This window comes from Mustela nivalis (assembly GCF_964662115.1).
Source record: "Mustela nivalis genome assembly, chromosome: 9".
In the NCBI taxonomy this organism is placed as follows: Eukaryota; Metazoa; Chordata; class Mammalia; order Carnivora; family Mustelidae; genus Mustela; species Mustela nivalis.
Genome location: NC_139028.1, coordinates 7,584,390 through 7,607,602, shown reverse-complemented (window position 1 = coordinate 7,607,602; position 23,213 = coordinate 7,584,390). Strand labels below are relative to the sequence as shown.

At 50.2% G+C, this 23,213-nt stretch overlaps 2 protein-coding genes and 1 long non-coding RNA gene across 6 annotated transcripts in view; 2 read left to right on the top strand and 1 right to left on the bottom strand.

Moving 5' to 3' along the window:
- Positions 1 to 23,213, top strand: part of LOC309841112 (conserved oligomeric Golgi complex subunit 2-like) — a 680,432-nt gene that overhangs the window by 55,386 nt on the left and 601,833 nt on the right. The gene's annotated exons all lie outside the window — the stretch shown is intronic.
- LOC309841120 overlaps positions 1 to 23,213 on the bottom strand; it is a 209,377-nt gene that overhangs the window by 61,003 nt on the left and 125,161 nt on the right. The window contains exon 1 of one of the 2 annotated variants that reach the window (XR_014298949.1): positions 8,467 to 8,935. The exons of the other annotated variant lie outside the window; for it this stretch is intronic. This is a non-coding gene — a long non-coding RNA (uncharacterized lncRNA). Of the gene's footprint in view, positions 1 to 8,466; positions 8,936 to 23,213 lie in introns of those variants that run through there. 2 annotated transcript variants of the gene reach the window in all.
- Positions 3,619 to 23,213, top strand: part of LOC309841116 (piggyBac transposable element-derived protein 5-like) — a 158,258-nt gene continuing 138,663 nt past the window's right edge. The window contains exons 1-2 of one of the 2 annotated variants that reach the window (XR_014298946.1): positions 3,619 to 3,987; positions 4,570 to 4,763. Coding sequence is in view for 1 of the 2 variants with exons in the window: in XM_082684016.1 (XP_082540142.1) it covers positions 3,669 to 3,987; positions 4,570 to 4,598 (348 nt within the window). In the remaining variant the exon portion in view is untranslated. Of the gene's footprint in view, positions 3,988 to 4,569; positions 5,187 to 23,213 lie in introns of those variants that run through there. The other variant, XM_082684016.1, reaches the window with a different exon arrangement.

Here is a 23,213-nt window from a genome sequence, read left to right as displayed (position 1 = left end):
ATTTGAAAGAGAGAGAGATCACAAGTAGGCAGAGAGACAGGCAGAGAGGCAGGTGAAGCAGGGTCCCCACCGAGCAGAGAGCCCGACTCGGGGCTCGATTCCAGGAACCTGGTATCATGACCTGAGCCAAAGGCAGAGGCTTTAACCCACCAAGCCACCCAGGGGCCCCTGTAATTTCACTTCTATATGGAATATAAAAAAAGAAACAAATGAACAGACAAAAAAAAAAAACCATAAATAGACTTTTAAATACAAAGAACAAACTGGTGGTTATGGGAGGGAAGGTGGATGGGGGATGGGTGAAATAGGTGAAGGGGATTAAGAGGTACAAATTTCCTGTTATAAAATAAATAAAATAATTTCCTGTTCTCATCTGGAGATGAAAAGTACAGCATTGGGAATACAGCCAATGATATTATAATAAGTTTATATGGTGACGTGATGATATACTTACTGAGTAATGTATAGAATTGTCAAATTACTATGTTGTACACCTGAAACTAATTTAACATTGAATGTCAGCTATATGTCTAATAATAATTTTTTAAGTGCAGCATGACAGAAGCTCTGGGTGGCTCAGAGGAACATATTGTGATAAAAATCTGGGCACTGAAATCTCTCAGTTAGAAAGTAAATAAAAGTAGTGAGATTCTTAATGTGAGGTTTGGAAAAACGTTAACCAAAAATTTTAACTTTTATTTTTATGTATGCATTAAGGCCATATGTAATAAAAATCTGTCTAAATACTTACCAAAGAGCTTTTTGAATACATTTAAATTAAAATGTTAATGAAAAGAAAACATTGTATCATAGTTTGAATGGTAGCATTTTTTGTTTCTTATTAAACTATACCAGGAAAGGAGGCCAAGACTCAATGAAATATGGCTATTATCCCCAGTTTCACAAGAGCATGAACCTCTCTGGCTTAACAAAGCCTAAGGAATCTACTACAGAAATGGGTTGTTCTTACTACCCTGGAGCCTTTCGTGCAGACTATGAACCAAAAGCTCAATATTAATCTTAAAATTAATTATATTACAAAGTTGTATTATTTGGAAGATGTGTTTAAATGACTCAAAGTTAAAAGATCTCAGTATAATGCTGGTTCTATAATTATCCTCCCAGAAAACATTACTTGTAAAACTTAATGATGTAGAACCATAATCATAGCGTTGAGTAGGAGGTTTCCAAGCAGATGGGAAAGTTTTTTGGTTTTTGTTTTCCAGTTGTTTTCTTCCCTTTCCTCCCCTCCTTTCACAAGGAGAATCAGCCACCTGTTTTTAAAGGCTGAAGTATTTTTACTGTTCTTGGTTGGAAACATTTGTTTAAACAAAGTAGCACTGGTTGCTAAACCCTTGATTCTAAATGGACATAGCCATCTCATTTTTGTTGGGCCAGGGTTTGGATAACAATTTGATTTCCCAGTCTGTTTCTTTTGTGACCATATAATCCTCTCCCAGTGTTGCATGCTCTGTGAGCTACAAGCACTTGAGAGCTCAGAAGCACAAAGACTCTAAGGTTTCTTTGGGATTAGCACCATACAAATGCAGATTTGGCACAATGGAAGACTGATTCCATCCTTGTAACTGTTACTACTCTACTTCCTGCTTCCTCTGGGTAGCAAAGCTAGCCACTGTTTTTAAAATACACCCTCACTTTAGCTGCTGACTTTTACATTGGCTGCCTGGAGAAGAGAAGGAGTTCTTGCCTATGTATTTCAGTGTTTTGATCCCTTTCAATTATTTTTTAAAATATATATCATTAAATTTTACAGGAGTATTACAGAATTCCTAATTGCAGAATTTGAACTTGAGCTACGCAATCTTACTTTTCTTCTTCAATCTATGTGTCATTGACCCTTTTAAGTCTGATTACCTGTATGAACTCTCTTCAGAATCTTTCCCTGGTTAACACAGTATAGAGAAGTGCTGGAAACCAGTTCTTTTCTGTGACACAATTCTTCCAACGGAGTTGAAATGCTTTGCAAACAATTTCACGTATATCAGCCAATTCATATACAAAGCAATGTCATGTGAATCCTTTTTATATATCATCTTTCAGTGATGATCAGGAATTCATGCTGGTACAGAGACTCTGGTTTGGGAGGAGGAAACAGGGGCTTGCAAGGGGAGGGGGAGAGCAGAAGCTGCTCACCTGCTGTTAGAACTGACCTTAGCTGGTGGTACCAACATCTTTACCCTTTATGCATCTGCATCCTTTATGCATGAAATAGCAATATGCCTTTCCCTGTCGTGTAATCCTTATTTAGTTAATACCCAGTAGGATTTGCAAGCCCTTCACATCTCTGTGGATTTATTTTATTTCAGAGTGCAAGTGACTTTATGGCCCAATTACCATCATTGTGACTTATTGCATTATTGTGGGAGGGAGAGAGGAGCAAGAAACGCCTGATCATGTGTATCGTCATCAATGGAATGAGTGCCACGCACTCCTGGCCAAGGCAGAGGGATGATGAAACCTTTCTGATCTATTGTTTATCAGAACACTGAAGCCTGGGTGATTGTGCCATATTTTAACAGACAAGTGTGTCAAATGTATGGGTGAAGATGTTGCAGTGGTGGTGTTAGTGTAATTAATATTTGGAAGGTAATGAATACTTTGAGTTTAAAGATGTCAAAGGTCAAAGACGGGAGGAATGACTAAGATCGGATGTTGACCCCCTCAAATTACAGGGGTATTGAAGCGAGACTGAGTCACCACCTGACCCCAGGAATGAACCAGCGAGGCAGGCTCCTTATTAGAGCAAGGCTCCCGGAAGCCAGATAGCCCTTGTGCTTGCAAGAGCTCAAGGCACAGCCGGCTGTGGAGCACCGAAGCAGCAGCAGCCACAGCAGCCACGGGAATCCTGACCCTCGGGCCTGGCGCCTACCTGGAATTTCCGCAGCGCCTGGTTCAGAACCACCGGGGCGGACAGCTCCCCGCCGCCGCCGGCGCCGACTGAGGATGGGGACCGAGAGCGCGGGCTTATGGCTCCGTGAGCCGGCTCGGGCGGCGGGAAGACCGGCTGCGTCCCCCCCAACCCCCGACACCCACTCGGTTCCTCCCTTCCCCCTTGCAGGGCTGCGCGGGGCCTGTGGGTGGCCGTCCCGGGCCACACGTCCCGCAGGCGAGGAAGCCACCGGCCGCCCTCACCCCTGCTGCCGCCGCCGCCGCAGCTGCTCTCCTCGCCCCGCTGGCCCGAGGGATGTGGGGCGTGCCCGGCGCGGCCCCGCCCCGGCCTGCTCCCCATTGGCCGGCGGGCCGGAGGTGCGAGGAGGCGGGGTCCGTCTCTGGCAGCTCGCGCCCGGGAAGGTCGGCCAGGGAGCGCGGGGTGCAGCGGGAGGGCGCGCGGGGACGCAGCGGGCGCCGAGGAGACGCAGCGGCGGCGGTAGCGGCGGCGCCTGGGCCCGGCCGCAGCCCCTGCCTCCCGCCCTCGCGCCCCGTGTCCCTCCGTGGCCTGCAGCCTGCGGCGCCCGAGCTCCGAGGGCGCTTCCTCGAGCGCTGGGCCCGAGGCGGCCAAGACGGCGGGCCGGCCGGGCCCGGGGCGGCGGGCGCTGTGCTGCGGGCTGCGCTGGTGGGGGGCGGCGGGCCGCGGCGCGGGCCCAGTGCCCGGCGCGTGCGGCCCGGAGGTGTTCTGGGGGGCGGGCGCGCGGGCGGCGGCCGGGGCTATGGCCCAGGGTGGCGGGAGCGCGCGGAGGAGGGCGCCGGCGCTGCTCGAGGCGGCCCGCGCGCGCTACCAGAGCCTGCACATCTGGGACGACGTGTTCCGCGAGTCCGGCCCGGACAGCGGCGGGAACCCCTTCTACAGCACGTCCGCCGCCTGGCGCTCCTCCTCGGCCGTCTCCTTCGACGCCGAACACCAGCGCCCCGGCCCCCCGCTGCCTCCCGACGCCCCCGAAGGGCAGGAGTCCGACGAGGACGAGGCCAGCGCGAGTTGGAGTGCCACGCTGCGGGACCGCCCGCCCCCGCGCTTCGTGGACACTGGCGGTAAGGCGCGGCCCGCGGGGGCGGCCTGGGGTGGCGTGAGCGCGGGGCTGGGAGAACTCCAGACGCTCCGCGGGCGGGCTGCTTGAGGGCGGCTTTTAGGTCAGCACACAGATGGGGCCCTGGCAGCGGGGATTTGAAGTGGGAGAATCAATCTGGTTGCGTGGTGGTGGTTGGTGGGGGCCGCTCTGACTTCCCCGCGGATGGGGAGGATGAGGCGGAGGCCCAGGTGGCACCCTGCCGCTGGCAAGGACCCAAGGGGGGCCCTTCCCTCCTTTGCTGGGAGTGTCCAACCCAGTCACACCTGTGGGGTTGCTCCTTAGGGGTGCGTTTGAGTTAGGTTCCTAAAGCCCGATGCAGCTTGTGTGTGTGTGTGTGTGTGTGTGTGTGTGTGTGTGTCTGTATGTGTTTGTTGCGGGTGGGGGCTGCGTAAATCGTTTTGTGTGGATGGCCCCAGAGCAGCGTTACCCAGGTGCCAGGGGTAGGGCAGCCAGCCTTTGGAGGGAGGCCTAGTGTGAGCCGGGATGTCTTCACTGGCTCGTGTTTTCTCCAGTGAATGTGACCAACATTGTCCATGCCTTTAAGGATCACTTGCTGAGAGCAGAGAAGAGTGAGAGGACCAGTTATCAGCGTTAAGCTGTCTGCTCTCGCTCCAGAAGGCACTTGTGTGTTCTGCTTATCGACACGGTCATGGTTAAGCCCCTGATATCTGGAGGTCGCAGGCCTGCTGGCGGTTGTGGCTGCTTGAAATCCTCCTTTACTGCCTATTTTTTGGGAAGGTAATTCTGACATGTCTCTGCTTAGCCTGCAGAAGCTCTGCGGCCTCTGCCCTCTGGGAGAGGTGGAGACCAGCCAGCAGTCCCACCTGTCCCCTGATGCTTTCTGTTCCTTGCTCGACAGCCTACTGTGGCAGGCCCTTGTTTCTGCACACCATTTTCTTGTGTTGAAGAGTGTGCAACCAGTGTTGTGGAGGACCAGGGAGTGGCCATACTGGACCCAATGCCACTCTCCCTGTGGCTCTCCATGATTGTTGTTCAACCATAGGAGGGCAGGCCAAAGGGAACCCTGGCTGGTGCCTGGGCTTGGATCTGGACCTTGTGCCACAGCCTGCTGGTAGGCTGATTGGGTTGGCTGGACTCTCTCAGCAGGGAGTGGTCTGCAGACCTCCCACGGACAGGCTGCAGTGTGGACACCCTGAGCTATACAGCTGGGCTCTAGGGTCCGAGTCAACTGTGCTGTGTTTTGGAATGGGTGAATTTAACATATTCTCATTTAGGCTTCAGTTCAGAGTTTGGGAATTTTGAAAGTCCCATCACCCTGCATAATCCTTTTAAAACCCATACATTTCCCAGAATGTCATAAGGGTTTCCAGCCCCAGATGGCTGTTTTCCATTCAATTAGCTCTTTAAGAATTGTACGTACCCAGAGCTCTGGTTTGGCAGACTTGATGCTGTGAGTGCTGTGATCCAGTTTTTGATCTTGGAACATGAGAGACATGTCCTCTTGTTTCCCTCCCTCTCTGGGGAAAATAGGGGAATCATGTTAGCTTAAGCCTGGTTATGACTAAGAGCCATGAGTGTTGGTCTGAGAAGGATGAGCGCACCTAAATACATTTTCAAGCAATATTATGTTTCTCAGTAACCTATACTTGGGAGAAATTCTGCATCAGAGCAATTTAGTCTAGCCACTGCGGCACTTAAATGGTCATGAAGTTCAGGATCATTTGTCATTTAGCATCAGGTTCAAATTCTGCTTCCTTCGGATGTGCACTGAGCTCACATCTGGACCCGAGAATCACAGGCAGGCAGGTGCTTTAACCAAAGACATTTAGTGGTTATTCGATGGTATTTATACCCAATTTTGTTTTCCGTTTTTTTGTGGAAGCTTGCTTTAAAAATCCAGTCCTAATGAAGAATTTCCTTTTCTTCTTGAAACAGTCTTTCCCTGTGGGAAATTCGGGGTGGTGGCAGAAGGGTGATGTGGATGGTTTATTAAGCATGAGTTCAGGGCGCCTGGGTGGCTCAGTGGGTTGAGCCGCTGCCTTCGGCTCAGGTCATGATCTCAGGGTCCTGGGATCGAGTCCCACATCGGGCTCTCCTCTGCTCAGCGGGGAGCCTGCTTCCTCCTCTCTCTCTGCCTGCCTCTCTGCCTGCTTGTGATCTCTGTCTGTCAAATAAATAAATAAAAAATCTTTAAAAAAAAAAAAAAAGCATGAGTTCAGATGGCCTGGAACAATGGGATATGATTTATGGGGCCTGAAAATAGATGCCAAGCAGAGAAAACCCTTGTGCCCCGCGGTGGGGAGGGAGAGATGGACGGGTTTGGTAAGAGTGAGAGCTGCACCCTGGCCAGTCTGAGAGCAGAGAGGCTCAGGCTCTGAGGTTTATTAAAGTGTCAAATGTAACCTCACTTTAGGAAGGCAGCTTGGGCCTGTCTTCCATCTTTGTTCCCTGGTTCACTGACAGACGTCAGCGGGCCGGTGGGGTAGGAAAGGGTGGCAAACAGGACGGTGGCATTTGGATCTGTGATCAACCCTCGAATAGGAAAATCCGTAGCAGAAATGGCTGTTGCTGCTAGAAGCAGATGAGGAAAGCAAAGGACTTAGGGAACAGGTTTCATGCCTGCTTTCTGCTGCAAAAGCGTGTGTGTGTGTGTGTATGTGTGTGTGTGTGTGTGTGTGTGTGTGTGTAGATAAATGAATGTGTATGTGTGCATAGGTGTCTTACACATAAATATGTATTGCTTGTGCTGGCTTGGGCTGGTTGGGGATTTTGGTTTTGGTTTTAAATTGGAGATCACAGGTGCTGTCTAGGAGTCCCACTGATGCCCTAGACTCCCTGTGCCAGAGGGAGGCATCGGCACTGGGCACCCCTGAGCTTGGATCTGCATCTGGAGTGCAGTAGGGAGGCACCTGGTGCCCAGCCAAGGGGAGGAGGGCAGGGAGGCAGAGGTGTTTCTGTGGTTCAGGTTGAGACTAGTCTGCGAGCAGCTCTTCTAGTCTTCCAGTCTTCCCAGATTCTTCCTTCTGTTCTGTCCACGCATTTAGCTTCCTGGATCAGGCGCTCCAGAAGTGCACCCAGCAGATAGGAGTGGAGGTACCCTCTCCCTCTCCCCCTTCCCTCTCCTCCCTGGCTTCTGGTTGTGCCTTGGAGATATGGGCCCCCTTGAGGTGATTTAAATACAAAGACCATGCTTGCCCTGCTGCCTCTTAAACCCTGTCTGAAGGGAGGGTCAGCTTGGAAGCTGGAGATGCGTGCTGGGACCACAGGGTCCAGAACCTTCTCCTGATCAGTCTTACAGCTCTCCCTCTAAAATAACCCCTTCAAGCTGTCAGCCTCACCTGCCCACTGTGTAAATAACTGACACAGCAGCACAGCAGGCGGGCTCACTCCTTGGAAGCAGCATGAAATTCAGGACGGACGCTCTGGTTTCTGGGCTTCTGCCCTTCTCATTTCCCATTCTGAGCAGTCTTGTGACTCGTTTCCTCTGAGGAGGCAAAGGAACAGGCAGATTCCCAGATGCTCAGGGGCTCCTCTGTGTTTGGCTTTGTCGGTGGTTCCTTTGCCATGGCTGGCTGCATTCTGAGCTGTTTGCTTTTTCTCTTAGAGGCTGGACATCCTAAGAGTTTTTTTTTTTTTTTTCTGTGTACCCTGTCAGCAACCCTCGGTAATCATTCAGCAGGGAGGTGTGACCTTGAGAAGCTGAAGACGACCGTAGGCCTTAGGAAATTAACATGGTTAAATGTTTTATCTTAGGGTTTGTTGTTGGTTTACTCGGCTTAAAGTCTTTTTTGACTGAGAAGTAAGAGGAGAAACATCTTAAAGCTAGAGTTAAATGTATATGCTTGTAATGGGTTTGTGAGCTGAGGTACCTGAGCCCTCATCATTGGTGTCCACGGTGAGCCACTGCTCCCAGCTTTAGCTCTGTATGGCATTCGGTGGCTCCGGGAGGAGCTGGGCGTCTGGGCAAGCGACAGGGTACGCCTTATGCAGTGCTCCCTAATAGTCAGCCATGTGCCCCTACCACACAGAATTCAGAGAAGGGAGCTTCCTGGAGGGAGGTGGTGTTCAGGCTGTGGGCATGACGGTGACCACAACCAGCGGGCCCCGGTCATAGTGTTCTGTTTCATAATCACGCCAAACCTTTGCGAGTACTCCGAGAGAGCCGCGATCACCTCCACTTCACAGAGAAACATGGTTTCGTCTGAGGCGATGAGATGACCTGGGGAAGTGGTAGCCTTCTCTGGAGGGAGACTTGATTAATCAGGGAAGGTCGTGCCTTTTTAGTTTTTTTTTTTTTCTTTACAGCATCTGAAAACTTTTGCTGTCAGAAATACTTTTGTATTTTTACAGGGAATTGCTTGTAACTTTTTCTCAGGGCGTACACAGTTCAGTGAGGTCTAATGCATGTATGGATTTGGATTTGTGTAACCAACCTGCACAGTCGGATAAGAGACAGTGAAAGACCCGCGGATCCCCTTACCCAAGAATCCAACACTGCCACTGGATGCAATCAGCAAGAGGTTCTTTATTGTTACACAGGCGCCTGCGGGTGGTCAGCGCGCGCCTGCGGGTGGTCAGCAGCTCCTGCTAGCTGAACACACCTGGCTGGGGTGGTGCCGGGTTTTTATAGACAGGTACAAACAAGTTTTGGGTGGGGTCCAACTGATTGGTTGACAGTTAGAACTTTTGAAAAAGGCCTTAGTGGAGTTTGCTGATTGGCTTTGGGGACCCGCGCTTGCGGAAGAGAGAGGCAGGGAGGGGGAACAAGAAGGGGGAAGGTAGGAATGCCATCATGGCGTCTTCTATTATTTCTATAAGCCAAGCAGTTACAGAAGGGCAAAAGAGCAATTAATAAGCAATTAATAACCTAATTTACGCCTAAAAGCCAGCGGTTCACAGAAAAGCAAACAAGCGGTTAGTTATCCTATCTATCTTCTAGGGGAGGGGTCTTTCAACAGGAAATCTGGAATGTTATCTCTATTTAATCTGTCTCAGCCACTGTGATGAGCGTCGATAGAGCGCTTCTGCAAGCAGCAGGGCTCTGAATCCATGGGGAATCTGGGGGTTGTGTGGGGTCTGGTACTCAGTTTTATTTTATTTATTTTATTTTTTTAAATATTTTATTTATTTGATTTGACAGATAGAGATCCCAAGTAGGCAGAGAGGCAGGCAGAGAGAGGGACGAGGAAGCAGACTCCCTGCTGAGCAGAGAGCCCGATGCGGGGCTCGATCCCAGGACCCTGAGATCATGACCTGAGCCTAAGGCAGAGGCTTTAACCCACTGAACCACCCAGGCGCCCCGGTACTCAGTTTTAGAGTTGAAAACTCACCTTTATTTTTAAGAAGTGTGATTGTGTATTTTTTTCTTATTAATAAGTAATATATGTACATTTTAGGGGAAAAATGATAAAATTTTAAGAAATCCCATAACCCCTCATGACCTTAGCTAATCATAGTTAATCATATTGAGTATATTCTTCATATATCTTAGGTGTCAGCTTGTTGGGTGACCTGCTCTTTAATTGTAATTAATATATTGTAGTCGTTTTCCATTTACATTTATAAATGTCGATTTTAATGAGTCCGCGGTATCACACAGTTTCCTCTGGGTCGGTGTTGTTGCTGCCTCCCTCTTGTATTTGTTCTGCTGTGATAAATATTCTTGAAACCTAAGTCTGTGTGCACATCTGTAGCACAATCCTTAGCAGAAAATGACCGAAGCAGAATTGAATCAAGGACCCACTGTAAGGTTTTGGTGTCTGTGGTGAAATAGGTCTCCAGAAACATATCTACAATGCTCCTGCCAGCTGTGCACCGAAATCCTTAGAAAGTCATGCTCGGAGGACCTGCTCCAGTGTGTGATTCCTGCCTGCTGGGGCTCTTAGAGGACCGTTGCCTTTGGTAAAGCTTGCTGAGGTGTAATACACACACACAGCACGTGAGTCCTAGCATGCGGCACGCTGTGTGTAACTACTCCCCAGATGAGGATCAGGAACGTTCTGAGCACACCAGAGGTTCCCTCCTGCTCCTTCCCAGTCAGTCACTCCCTGCCCCCTGCTTCTCTTCCATCACCAGCGATCAAGTTTGCCTGTTACCTTGCTCTGGTGGTTCGGTTCCTCAGGACATCTGTGGATTCCTTCTTGTTGTTGCATATGTGGCATCTTCAATTTCATTATCGTCTGTTGTCTTCCATCACGTAGGTACTGTAGTCGGTTATCCGTTCTCCTGTTAATGGTCTTTTACATGGTATCCAGTTTGGGGCTTCTGAGGATAAGCTGCTTCAGACATTCTTGTGGTTTTGATGGACAGATACATTTCCCTTGAGCATGTAAACCTAGGAAAAGGTTTTCCAGGTCCTAGATTAGATGCGGGTCTCCCCTGTCAACCTCGTGGACTGGGTGATGTTTTGCTGAGGCCTGTCTTGTGCATGGCCAGATGTTGGCCACCTCCATTTGGCCTCTCCCCACCAAATGCCCAGTGGTGCCCTTTCCTCCAATTACATCAACCAAACGTTTCTCCAGGCATTGCCACATGTCCCCTGGGGAGCCAAATCACCTGCAGCTGAGAACAGCTGCTTAATTTTTTTAAAATTTATTTTAAATTTATTTTTTGAAAAGATTTTATTTATTTATTTGAGAGGGAGGGGAGAAGCAGAGGGAGAGAGAGAAGCCAACTCCCTGTTGAGTAGGGATCCTGGTGCAGGCCTGGATCCCAGGACCTTAGGATCATGACCTGAGCCGAAGGCAGATGCTTCACCGACTGAACCCCCTGGTGCTCTGAGAACCCCTGCTTCAGTACATGCTGCCACACTGTGTTCCAGTTCATCCAGCTGCCAGCGATGTGCGGGACATGCCATGTGTTAATTCAGCAACATACTGAACCCTGCTGGGATAAAATGATGAGTGAGACCTGTTTCCTGGGGTCCAGCAGGAGAGACAAAGTAAAGACAAGGAGAAAGAGCCTCTGGGAAGCAGTGGGATCAACGTTAACAGGGACTTATATGGAATTCTGGGGAGGGTCACTTGCTCCAGCGGGGTTGGGGAGGAGGTGACCTCTGTGATGGAGGTGGCCCCCTGAGCTGCTTCTGGAAGCAGAGATAATGATTACTCAGGTGAAGAGGAAGGAACAGGGCATCTCCAACTCGGGCAAAGGCCAGGAGGAGAGAGAAGGTATGCCACTCTGCCCAGGGGCGGACCCACCCTTTTCCTACCCTGAGCATCCCGACCCGAGGCCTTTTTTATGAAAATGTCCTGAAACGCGACATGATGTCCTTGTTACCACAGCACAAGTACCTGTAGCTGGGATCCAAGGTCCCATGTTCAGGTGCAGATACAGATGTTTCCGGCGTTTCCTGGCGCCCACAGGGAGGGGAATGTGGTCGGCTCGGTGAGATCTATGAACTTAGGATGGAATCTCTGGAGAAGCCCTGAGCTCTGCCCTTGAAAGAAGGAAGAGGGAAAGGGGAAAAACTCAACTTCTGTTGGCGGAAAGAGGCACGGTGTTTTCTCGGGGTGGGAGGGGTGTCGTACTAAAAGGATAACAGGCTCTGAAAACACCCTGTAATGTGACGATGATGTTCCGCCCCGACTGGCACGTGGTGCAGAGCCCCTCTCCCCTTTTCAAGTTTCAGAAAAAACTTATTACAAAAGTAGGAACCCTGGGCAATAGTTAGCTGTGTGTTTAATAAGCCACTTTAGTAAAAAGTTTAGAACTGCAAATCTTGACACTCTCACTGCGACAGACTCACTCCTTGGCCAGGATATTGGAAACTTCATCTGCTTCCATTTCCAGCTTCTAGGCTCGTGGACACCCCCACCCTATCCCCATTTCTTCTGTGGAAGAGGAGCGATCTTTTACAAATATAGGCTAATCTGATGATTCCCCGCTTAAACCTTCATGTAGCTTCCGGCTGAAGCCAAAGGGAATTCCAGAGTCCTTCGCAAGGCCTCCAATGCCGACAGCTGCTCCACAGCCTTCCTTTCCAGTGTCCCCTTAGTCCCCTGTCCTGCCGTCTGCACATAATCTATTCATTTCCGCCTTCATGCCTATGGGGCCCATACCTGGAATGTTCTTCATGGCAGTCTCTGCTTGTTAGTTTGGTCTTGATTCAGATGTCACTGCCTTACCCCATCCCTCTTTGCTGCCACATTTGCTAATATGTTTCCCTTGTGGGATGAGATGCTGGATGTCTTGGTCACAGTTAGGACACGGTGAGTCCTCTCTGTTTGTTGAATAAAGGAACTAACAGAAGACCAGATGAACACACAGCTAGGTTGTTAAAAATGAGGATGGAATCAGCACCAATGGAGAAATGTCTAAACATTTTCTACATCCCAAATAGTGGAAGAGAGGTTGGACCACTCTTGAGGGAACGGATTCCCTCCTAGGAAGGCAGCGAAGCAAGTCTGGGATGTATTTTACAGGTTTTCTGTCCTGCATAGAAAACTGAACTTGGCCTCGGAGGAACTCTACAATCTTGGGCTTCTGCGGCCTGCCCACTTCCTAAGAGCTAGAGACCCCCAGACAGGAGCCTATTAGAAATCTGAAGGGAAGCCAGCCTCTTGTACCCTTTTATCTGTTTAACAAGTGCTTGTGTGTCCTGTGTTATGTGCAGATAGTGTTCTAAGAACTTTTTTTTTTAAGATTTTATTTATATATTTGAGAGAGAGAGAGAGGGCAGGAAGTGAAGAGGGAGGGAGAGGGACATGCAGACTCCTCGCTGAGCAAGGAGCCTGACACGGCCCTATCCCAGGACCCTGAGATCGTGACCTGAGCTGAAGTCAGATGCTTACCCACTGAGCCACCCAGGTGCCTCTAAACACTTTGTAACGTGTGTGCTCCTCATAACAATCTTGTGAGGTATTATTATCCTCATTTTTAGTATAAGGAAACTGAGTCACTGATTGGTCAAGTGATCTCGGGTGAAAGAGTTCCTTTGACTAGGGCTCGAAGAAACCTCATCCTTACGGCGTGAATGTGGAACACAGTATATCTGGTCAGATCTGCTAATTAATGGTATTTCCCTTTTGAGGGGCCCTTGAAGGCCAGTGTCATTCTCCAGATCTGTCTGACCTGCTGCCTCTCTTCCTGGTGGTGGCACCTCGTTACTCAGCACCCTTTGTAGTGAGACGGGGCCGCTGCCTGGATTCAGCGCGGTGGAAAATGAGCCCAAGGGTGGGCTCCACTCTCAGGCCTGGCCGCGGGAGGCCCCTGGGAGCCACACGTCAGGGATGTTGGGAGCCAGCAGGCAAAAGGACCTCGTATCGAAATCACCATTTGGAGAAAAGCTGCTCCCGCATCAGCCACAGCTCTCAGGGATTAAAGGCTTGTCGGCCAGAAATGAACTTCTTCCCCAGTTGGTTCTTGGTACGTTTGGTGGGGGGTGTTAGAGGAGCCGGGTTTGCAGACACAGACGCTGAAGAAAAGCGGATTCCTCCGGGGAAGTGGATTCAGAGCAGTAGGGCCCACGTGGCATTGCTGCGTGGGGACTCCTGAGGGGCTACGAGGGAAGACAACCCAGAGGATAAAAATCGATTCCCTGTCTCCTTGCTACGACATTCCCATGGTGATTTTGGGAGAGGCCAGGGAAGGGTGCTGGAGATGGGTGCTGAACCGAAAGTCAGTGGTTTGAGGCTGTAGATGGTTTGGAAGGGGTTAGGGGGTCAGTTTATGGCTGGAGAGGACCTGGGGCAGGAGGCCTGGGCTGTGCGTGGGCTCCCCCTGTGACTTTGCACTAAGGGGCTCCTTTCCAGGGTTATGAGGGTCAGGAAAGATGTGTGGGGAAGCCCAGAGCTGCTGGCTCATTCTGGGGAGCTTTATCTTTCTTCCTTTAAACTCCCTCTGTCCCGTGTGGCCAAAATGCACATGATGGCTTTTGTGCTACTTAGGAGATTTTCAGACCTTTGCAGCAACCAGGAACCTTAAAGAGGGCAAACCCAGGGTACCTATATGAGGCAGGGGAAAGCAGGCGCTGTCTTTGAAGTTGGGAGTGGGAGGGCCCCAGAGCCCCCCACCCCACCCAATGGTGCTTCCACACCCCATCCCGCTCAGTTCCTCATACTCTAATGTGAAGGACCTTTGGCTGGGACCTGGGTCATGAGGGGAGAGAGGCCTCTGAGAGGCACCCAGTCATTTTTGAGATGGTGAAGAGGACACTGATAAGTCAATGAGATTCTGGTGTTTCAAAGCCACCCAAAAGTGTCTATGGCAAAGTGATTAGAAATTGAATTATTTTGGGAAATACAAATCAAAACCACAATGAGATATCACCTCACACCAGTCAGAATGGCTAAAATAAACAAGTCAGGAAATGACAGATGCTGGCGAGGATGTGGAGAAAGGGGAACCCTCCTACATTGTTGGTGGGAATGCAAGCTGGTGCAGCCACTCTGGAAAACAGCATGGAGGTTCCTCAAAATGTTGAAAATAGAACTGCCTATGACCCAGCAATTGCACTATTGGGTATTTACCCTAAAGATACAAACGTAGTGATCCAAAGGGGCACATGCACCCGAATGTTTATAGCAGCAATGTCCACAATAGCCAAACTATGGAAAGAACCTAGATGTCCATCAACAGGTGAATGGATCACGAAGTTGTGGTATATATACACAATGGAATACTATGCAGCCATCAAAAGAAATGAAATCTTGCCATTTGCGACAACATGGATGGAACTAGAGCGAATCATGCTTAGCGAAATAAGTCAAGCAGAGAAAGACAACTATCATATGATCTCCCTGATATGAGGAAGTGGTGATGCAACATGGAGGCTTAAGTGGGTAGGAGAAGAATAAAAGAAACAAGATGGGATTGGGAGGGAGACAAACCATAAGTGACTCTTAATCTCACAAAACAAACTGAGGGTTGCTGGGGGGAGGGGGTTTGGGAGAAGAGGGTGGGATTATGGACATTGGGGAGGGTATGTGCTTTCGTGAGTGCTGTGAAGTGTGTAAACCTGGTGATTCACAGACCTGTACCCCTGGGGATAAAAATATATGTTTATAAAAAATAAAAAAATTAAAAAAAAAAAGAAATTGAATTATTTTGGGGCTTCCTGGGTGCCTCAGTTGGTTAAGCATCTGCCTTCAGTTCAGGTCATGGTCTCAGGGTCCTGGGATCGAGCCCCAAATCGGGCTTCCTGCTCAGTGGGAGAGTCTGCTTGTCCCTCTGCTTATGTGCTCTGTCTCAACAAATCACAATTTTTTTTTTAATTTTAAAGATTTTTATTTTATTATTTTGGATGGAACTGGAATGGGAGGACACCTGTTTCCTTCTTTAGGAAACTGTTACAAAAAGAAGATCATGGATTGGGAGAGAGGATGATTTTCTAGGAAGAAAAATGGTAAATAAGTGTAATTGTCTAAAAGTGGTGACAGTCTTGCTTGTAGATGTTCCTCCTGCATTTTGGGAAGTTGGAGAATCTGTAATACTTTCAATTAAAGTTTTCCTGAGAATCCCCAGCTGACTTTGGGGGTGGGGGGCATTGTCCTTTGTGAAGATTTTGAGCTTCTGTGAGTGAGCAGACCTCCACTCCAGAGTGACATAAAAAGCAATCTGCACCTCCTTCCTGATTTGTCTGTAATGAAACTTGCTTTCCTCAGGTCCCAGCATTCGAGGCAGTTAAATATGTTCCCTTTCATTGGCTCTTACTCATACTTCAGCAAGATTTCCCATGTGCTTTCCTTGGCTGGCTGGGAAACTGGACCACAATTTATGGCATCTTAGGGGACAGGCGCATAGAATTCCAGTGGGATCCCAGAACAGAACCTAATTGGAGATTAGAGACCATTGCGGTGTGAAGCTTTTCTTTGAGATTGAAAGAGGTGCATGTTATGCAAATATTAGCAAGTGTAAGTTCACACTGTCTATTGAAAATTTATAGATTCATTATGGTCAAGAAGGCTGGAAGATAAGTAGATTTTGGGAAAGATGCAGGTAAATTCAGGGAGGTGGCAAATTACCCCAGGGAAAGTAGAATGGCTAAAGAGTATGGCCCACACTTTTTTTTTTAAGATTTTATTTATTTGCCAGAGATATAGAGAGAGAGTACACACAAGCAGGCAGAGAGGCAGGCAGAGGCAGCAAGAGAAGCAGGCTCCCTGCCGAGCAAGGAGCCTGATGTGGAACTCGATCCCAGGACCTTGGAATCATGACCCGAGCCGAAGGCAGCGGCTTAACCAACTGAGCCACCCAGGCGTCCCTGGCCAAAACTTTTTTTTTTTAAAGATTTTATTTATTTATTTGACAGAGAGAAATCACAAGTAGATGGAGAGGCAGGCAGAGAGAGAGAGGGAGGGAAGCAGGCTCCCTGCCTAGCAGAGAGCCCGATGCGGGCCTCGATCCCAGGACCCTGAGATCATGACCTGAGCCGAAGGCAGCGGCTTAACCCACTGAGCCACCCAGGCGCCCCCTGGCCCAAACTTTTTAAAAAGATTTTATTCATTTATTTGACACACAGAGAGCCAGAAAGCACAAGTTGGGGGAATGGCAGAGGGAGAAGGAGAAGCAGGTTCCCCGCTGAGCAGGGAGGCAAATGTGTGGGACTCCATCCCAGGACCCTGGGATCATGACCTGAGCTGAAGAAAGACACTTAACCGACTGAGCCACCCAGGCGCCCCCTGGCTCCAACTTCCAAAGATGGTGTATGAGATACCTTTGGTGGGAAGGAATGAAGATCAGCAAATGTCCTTGATTCAGCTTCTCAGGAAGGCATTATGATGTGGTGCCCAGGACTTTGGAGACAGACACACACTTGGTGCCCTCCGGCTCTGCCGCTAAAGCAACACCTTCCAGAGGGCAGCTGCAGGCACCAGGTGGTGTCACACAGGGTCAGACCCGGGAGGCACTCAGCCATGTACCCCTTCCACCATCCTGCTGGGGTTAAAAAAATTACATATATATATATATATATATATATATATATCCAGAATAGTGGGAATGAATGAAAAATAAAAGTTTTCCTATGAAGTAGTGGTAGTTCTCTTGTAGTACTTTCTCTTTCTCTCTCTCTCTCTCTTTTTTTTTTTCTTTCTTGGTTTGTTTTCTGGGGAAGGGGCCTGCCATGTGGGTTTTCAGTCAATGATGTTTCCTGACAATGATGTTCCCTGACAATGATGTTCCCACCTCAAGGGGGTGGGCTCTGAGGAAACTTTTTTTTTTTTCAGGCTTTTGTTCTCTGGCGGTTTTTTGTTTGTTCACTTTTTTTTCTCACTTTGACCGCTTTTGATGGTTTTTGTAGTTTTAGAGGAAAACAAACCGCACCCTGATCTCCCTCTCCGAGAGAAGCCTCAGTCTGGCTGCAGAGCCCAAATAAGTTCCCCCTTGGCCGCTGGCAGAGCAGGTTCCAAGTCGCTGTCCCTGGGGATGGAGGATCTTTTGCTTGTACCCAAAAGCACGGCAGCAGCAGCTTTGGGCACCTCCAGACCGCTAGAGAGGTTCCAAGCAGCAATCTCACACTGAGATTTTCCCGCTGGCCCAGGCTGGGAGTGCCTGGTCTTTCTGGGTCTAAGAGCGCCCACCTTGCATGCACCAATTTCAGGGAAGGCAGAGGTTCGCGCGTGGGTCTCAGGCTCTGAGAACGGGGCACAGGTCCGAGATCACCAGGCTGGGCCTTCGCGCACCTCTCTGGGGCGAGAGTTTGGTGCAGGCTCTGAAACAAGGGCGTGTATCAAAGGGCACCAGCGGGGCCTTTATACCTCTCTCAGGGGAGTATCTCAGGCTCTATAGCAGGACTCTTGCATTCTGCCCCCTGGTGTGGCTCCCATCCCCTCACAGGAAATGGACCCCATGCATTCTCCAGTGTGCTGGCAGCTTAGAGACCAAGAGCTGGTTTCTCTGCCACACTCTCTGCCTCAGCGCCACGGGAGGCTGTCCTGGGACCAGGGACAGCCAAGAGTGCTCCAAGCCTGTGTGGACCGTAGGCCTGGGGATCCCAGCCCTGAATTCTTTCCTCTGCCCTTGATGACCCCAGAATAGATCAATTCAGCAACTGTCAATCCATGCCAGGCCAGGGAACAAACACAGCAGTACACAAGATCAACTCGCCTTGGTCCCAGGAGCCTGGATTCCCCAAGGAGGGCTTCACCTGGTCTCTGAAGGGGATTCTGGGGGTTCCAAGATGGCCATGGGTGGAGCCCACCAGGTAGAGAGACCCCTGGAGAGTGTCCACTGGCGCTGAGCAGACGGAAGATCCCCTCAGGCCTTCCCTCGCGGCTCCACTGTGCCCTGGGGAGAGAAAAGGGCCAGCCACACCGCACCGGGGCCGCAGCTCGGCCGCCCAGGAGTGGCAGCGGGCCTAGCCTGGAGCTCAAGCAGCGGCAGGGAGGCTGGGACTGGGCGGGGGACTGGGGTCCTGGAGTCAGCAGAAGAGCAGCGGGAACCGGCAGGGGGCGCAGCCAGGCCAGGACAGACAGGAGGCTGGGCAGGGGCACACGGGCCTGCAGAGGCCTGCACCGCTGTTTGCCGCCCCCCACCCGCCGCAGCGCGCCCGCACCTGCCTGCCCCGCCCACCGCCTTCTGCGGGCCCAGCGAACTCACTGCACAAGTAGCACCTCCCGGGGAGGCAGGGGTTCTGGGCTGGCGGGGCAGGGCGCGGGGGAGTGCATCGGTGCCCCGCTGACTCAGGTACTGAGGGGCTGGGGAGGGGTAGGGGCGCTAGGGAGAGAGGGAGGCTGTGTCCCTCCTGCCCTCTGCCACCTGCTGCTTCATCCAAGGGAGCAGGAGGGGGGCCTGGCGGACAGGTTCCTGCTGGCCTGGTGCTCCTACGCCCCATAGCCCTTGCCCCACAGCCCTTGCCCCACAGCCCTCGCTCCACTTCTCTGTATCCAGGGAACCCGTGGGGCCCTACTGACATCAAGGAACCCAGCACCACTGGGCTTGTCTGACCCCTGGAGAGACGCCTGTGCTGACAGGCTTTTTTTCCAGAACTTGATGGAAAATTTTGTCCCTCAGGATCGCTGGACTCCCCAACCCGAGAGGAGCTGGCTCTGCCTGCACAGCCTGGGCCCCACTGGGCCCCCTCCACCTCAACTGTCTTTTACCCAGGAGCCCCAGGATACCATTCCTTTCTGGCCCATGGACCCCTTCCCCCCACCCCCACCCCCACACCTCTACTTTGGGCCTGCGACCACCCTGGGATCACTTCCATCTCTGGCCCCCTACCCCACAGGTCCTTGTCCACCTCCAGGCCTGACCCCTGGCCCCTCTCACCTCTGGAGTCACTGAAACCCTTCCACTTGGGGGCCACTGGCATCTGCGATCCCAGACTCCCAGGACTCCCCTCCACCTTGGAGCTCCCTACCCTGTTTCTTCTAGGAACTGCTGTGCCTAGAGCACCGAAACCCCACATTCTCAAGCCAGCTGTCTTCGGGCCAGGGACTCAGGTATCCTCAGGGACCCTCCTTTCCGGGGCACATACTCCTCTCTGTGCAGGAGAGACCAGAGAGAGCAGGCTTGGGGATCCTTCACTCCAGCTGGATGGAGGGGCAGAAGCTGGGGTGTGTGTGAGGGGGTGCTCACAGGTGGCCTCCCTGGGTAAGGAGCTTCCAGGAGGAAACTTCAGGGCGAGGCCAAGATGTGGAAGCCTCAGGAAGCACTGGCTGCACAGACTCCAGGCTCCTGGCTTGGGCAGTGGGCATTTAGTGGCCAGAGCCCTACAGGGCCAACCCCGTCCAAACCCACCCCACCCTGGCTGGCTTTTTTGTCTTGAATTTTCACAGCAGCCTTTTCTCCAGTATGAAATTGAAAGCTTTGCTTTGGAAAGTTTTGTGTCCAGGAGGCTCCTGGGCATCCACTTACTTTATTTCCGGAGGCTAGTTGAGGAGGGTGGAGGCTTTGGGACCTTAAAAGCAGGTCTCCTGATCCTTCCTGACTTCCTTTTTTTTTTTTTTTTTTTTTTTTTTTTTTTTTTTTTAGATTTATTTATTTGAGAGAGAGAGAGAGAGATAAAGAGCACACCACAGAACACATACAGGCACAGGTGAATGGGCCAGGTGAATGGACCTGTGCCAAAACAAAGAGTAAGATGCTCAACCAGCTGCAACCACCACCCCCCCGCCCCCCTTTTACAGATGGGTTACATCTACACACTGTTAGGTGCTTTGCCTGGACCCAGCTAGTCTTACAGCAGTCCTAGGACATCCTCTCTTGCCCAGTGTCTCTGGTCAGTACCAACCCATGCCTCAAGTGTGGGAATGACTTCTTCCTGACTCCTTTTTTTTTAAAGATTTTTTATTTTATTTTATTTATTTGACAGAGAGAGATCACAAGTAGGCAGAGAGGCAGGCGGAGAGAGAGAGAGGAGGAAGCAGGCTCGCTGCTGAGTAGAGAGCCCGATGCGGGACTCGATCCCAGGACCCTGAGATCATGACCTGAGCCGAAGGCAGCGGCTTAACCCACTGAGCCACCCAGTTGCCCTTCCTGACTCCTTCTTAACTCCCTGTCCAGCCCGGGTTGCCCACCCCCTCCAGGCTGTCCTAGTTGTATATATTGGATCTCTGTAGATTGTGGGCACCATCAGATCCTCACCTGTCGTGACCGGCGCAACAAATCAACCAGGAACATGAGGGTAAAAGGATGAAGAAAAGAACTCGAGAAGCAAAGAGATGGGGGGCAGGAGAAGCACTGAGGAGGATGTCCAACAGTGCTAAGTTTATTCAAAGCATTAAGGCCATATATATAGTGACATTACATCTGTGTTTAGTTAAGCAACTACAGTTCCTCATGACGCCAAATGGCTGATGCCAGTACAAATACAGCAAACCTGAAAGTAATTTATGGGCTGTACTAAGGCAGCAAGGACCAGCAACAAACTTTTTAGCCCAACCGAATTGTTCTCATTTGTTTAGTAAGCGTGTGGGAAGTCACGTAGGCGAGCGTACAACACATAGCACAGACTCTTTCCCAGTGCTACTGAACTTTTCCCGTCCTAAACCTTTTGTTAGGTTATTTGGACTTTAAAGGAGGCACAAGTCAGGGTCTGGTTTGGTTCTCGTCTCAAGCCTTATTGCGGCCTCCCACACTCACCGAAATGAGAACATGGCTCAGGGTTATGGAGTGAATATACCCTTTAGGAAATATTAAAGGACGTAGCATAACTGGTCCGGGGTCACCCAGCCTGTGAGAGGCATGGGTGAGATTCAGACTGCACTAGGTCCCACAGCCATTTTCAGCTCACCTTAGTGTCCAACCTGGTCCGAGAAGGTTCCTGCTCAGGACTTTGCTTTGTACTGAGCTGGGCTTGCTTCCTGCCTGTGAAGCCATTTTCACAGTGTGTCCCCAGCCCACCCTCTCACATTGAGCATCAGTGCTGCCTTGGCTGGCCTCTGTTGATCGTGCCATTCCTCTCCATCCCTCTGTCACCCCTCCGGCCCACTGTCCTACTGCCCTCTGTCCGGTGGGCCAAGTTCTGAGTTTCTTGCCTGCACTTCCTCTTAACTGTGCTCTGTTGAAATCCTCTCTAACAGGGAGGACCTGCTTATCAGAGCAGCTTGATTTGGAATCCGTCTCCCCTGGAGGTCAGAGCTTCTGACCATCATGTCCCCAGCCTCAGCATTTGGGATGCCTGCCCAGCCTATTCTAGGTGCTCGTGGAGCTCTGGGATCTTGGAGAAGATTTGCCATGAAAATAAGCATTTATACATAATACGGAAGAGAAGATCTGAGGAAAATGAGTGGGTGTCATCTGGTAATGTTTGTGTTAGGATGGTTCTGAAATTTCTGGGCCCTGAGTTACCAAGAATCCTAGGTTGCCCAGCTGGAAGGACCTCAGATAGATCAGCTGGGCTCCTCACCTCATTTGACAGATGGGAAGTTGAGGCCCAGAGCTTAGTGCCACAGAGCAGGAGTGAGGAGAGATGTTAGTGACAGGAAGAAACCATAGGGTAAGCACAAAGTGGCTGAGCCTGGGCTTTGTTTATGCAAATGAGTTGCTAAAACAGTGGGCCTGAGGCTGCTGACCCTATCTAGTGCCCAGCAAGAAGTAAAACCAGCCCACACCTTCTGAGGTTTAACTCATGCCAGGAATGATTCTCAATGTTTTATTTGTGGGCACCTGGGTGGCTCAGTTGTTCAGCTGAGGTTATGCTCCCAGAGTGCTGGGATCTAATCCTCACCAGGCTTCCTGCTCAGTGGGAAGCCTGCTTCTCCCTTTCACACTCCCCCTGTGTGTGTTCCCTCTCACCCTGTCTCTCTCTCTCTGTCAAGTAAATAATAACATCTTAAAACAAGAACAACAACACCAAAATGCTTTATTTGCCTTAGGAGATAGGGTCTGTTATGGCTACCATTTTAATGCATGGAAATATGGGCACAGGGGAGCTAAAGGAGTCCAAGATCACACAGCTTGCAAGTGGAGGAGCCAAGATTTGAACCCTGGGCAGCCTGCCTCCAGAACCTGTATTACTTTTTCCCCTCGTGTATGTCATTTTTAAAAACCTTTCCCTGAATTCTAACAGAGATGTGTAAACATTGTTAAGCATGTAGTTTATTGATCATCATAAAGCTTAGGTTCTGAAGCATTGCAGGAAGCTGGGGTGGGCTTTGATGTCAGACCTAATTGGAATCCAATTTCTGGTGCTGCATGACCTTAGGTGACTTACTCAGCCTCAGATTCTGCACTGAGTTTGGCAGCCTTGTGATGAGTAGATCGTGTGACAGTGCCTAGCGGGTTTGGTGCCTGGCGAGTGTTTAATAAATGGTTTTCTCTTCTTAATAATGAAGATTCTAAGTTGTGTTGGTTTTGTTAAGCAGTCTGAATACCTTCCTCATCGGTCAGTTGCCTGTCAGTCTCCTTGTAGGTACTTGTGATGAGTCACTTTGGTAAGTCACTATATATAGCTGAAACATTTGGGGGTAAGGAGGGACACCCCCCCTGCCCCCACTGCCCCTGCATTGAAAGTCTGTAATTTAAAATGTTCCACCTGTGCCTGTTTTTTTTGTTTTTTTTTTAAACATAATCACTTTGGGACAGTGAAAGTTATATGTCTTCTCCTTAGGGTTTTGACGGAGCCTTTGGGGACCTGCAACAGCTTACTTCCAGTTTCTGTCTGGCATGCTGATGGGCCAGAACTTATTTTAACAACATTCCATCACATTCCAGGCACCTGGAAGGAGGAATATGTTGAACTTCTCAGAAATTATTTTTTGGAACTGTTTTTATCCTGAGGAATAACCCATTTAAAAATTTGAATGACCTTTATGGTTGACTTTTACACTCTACATAATGCAA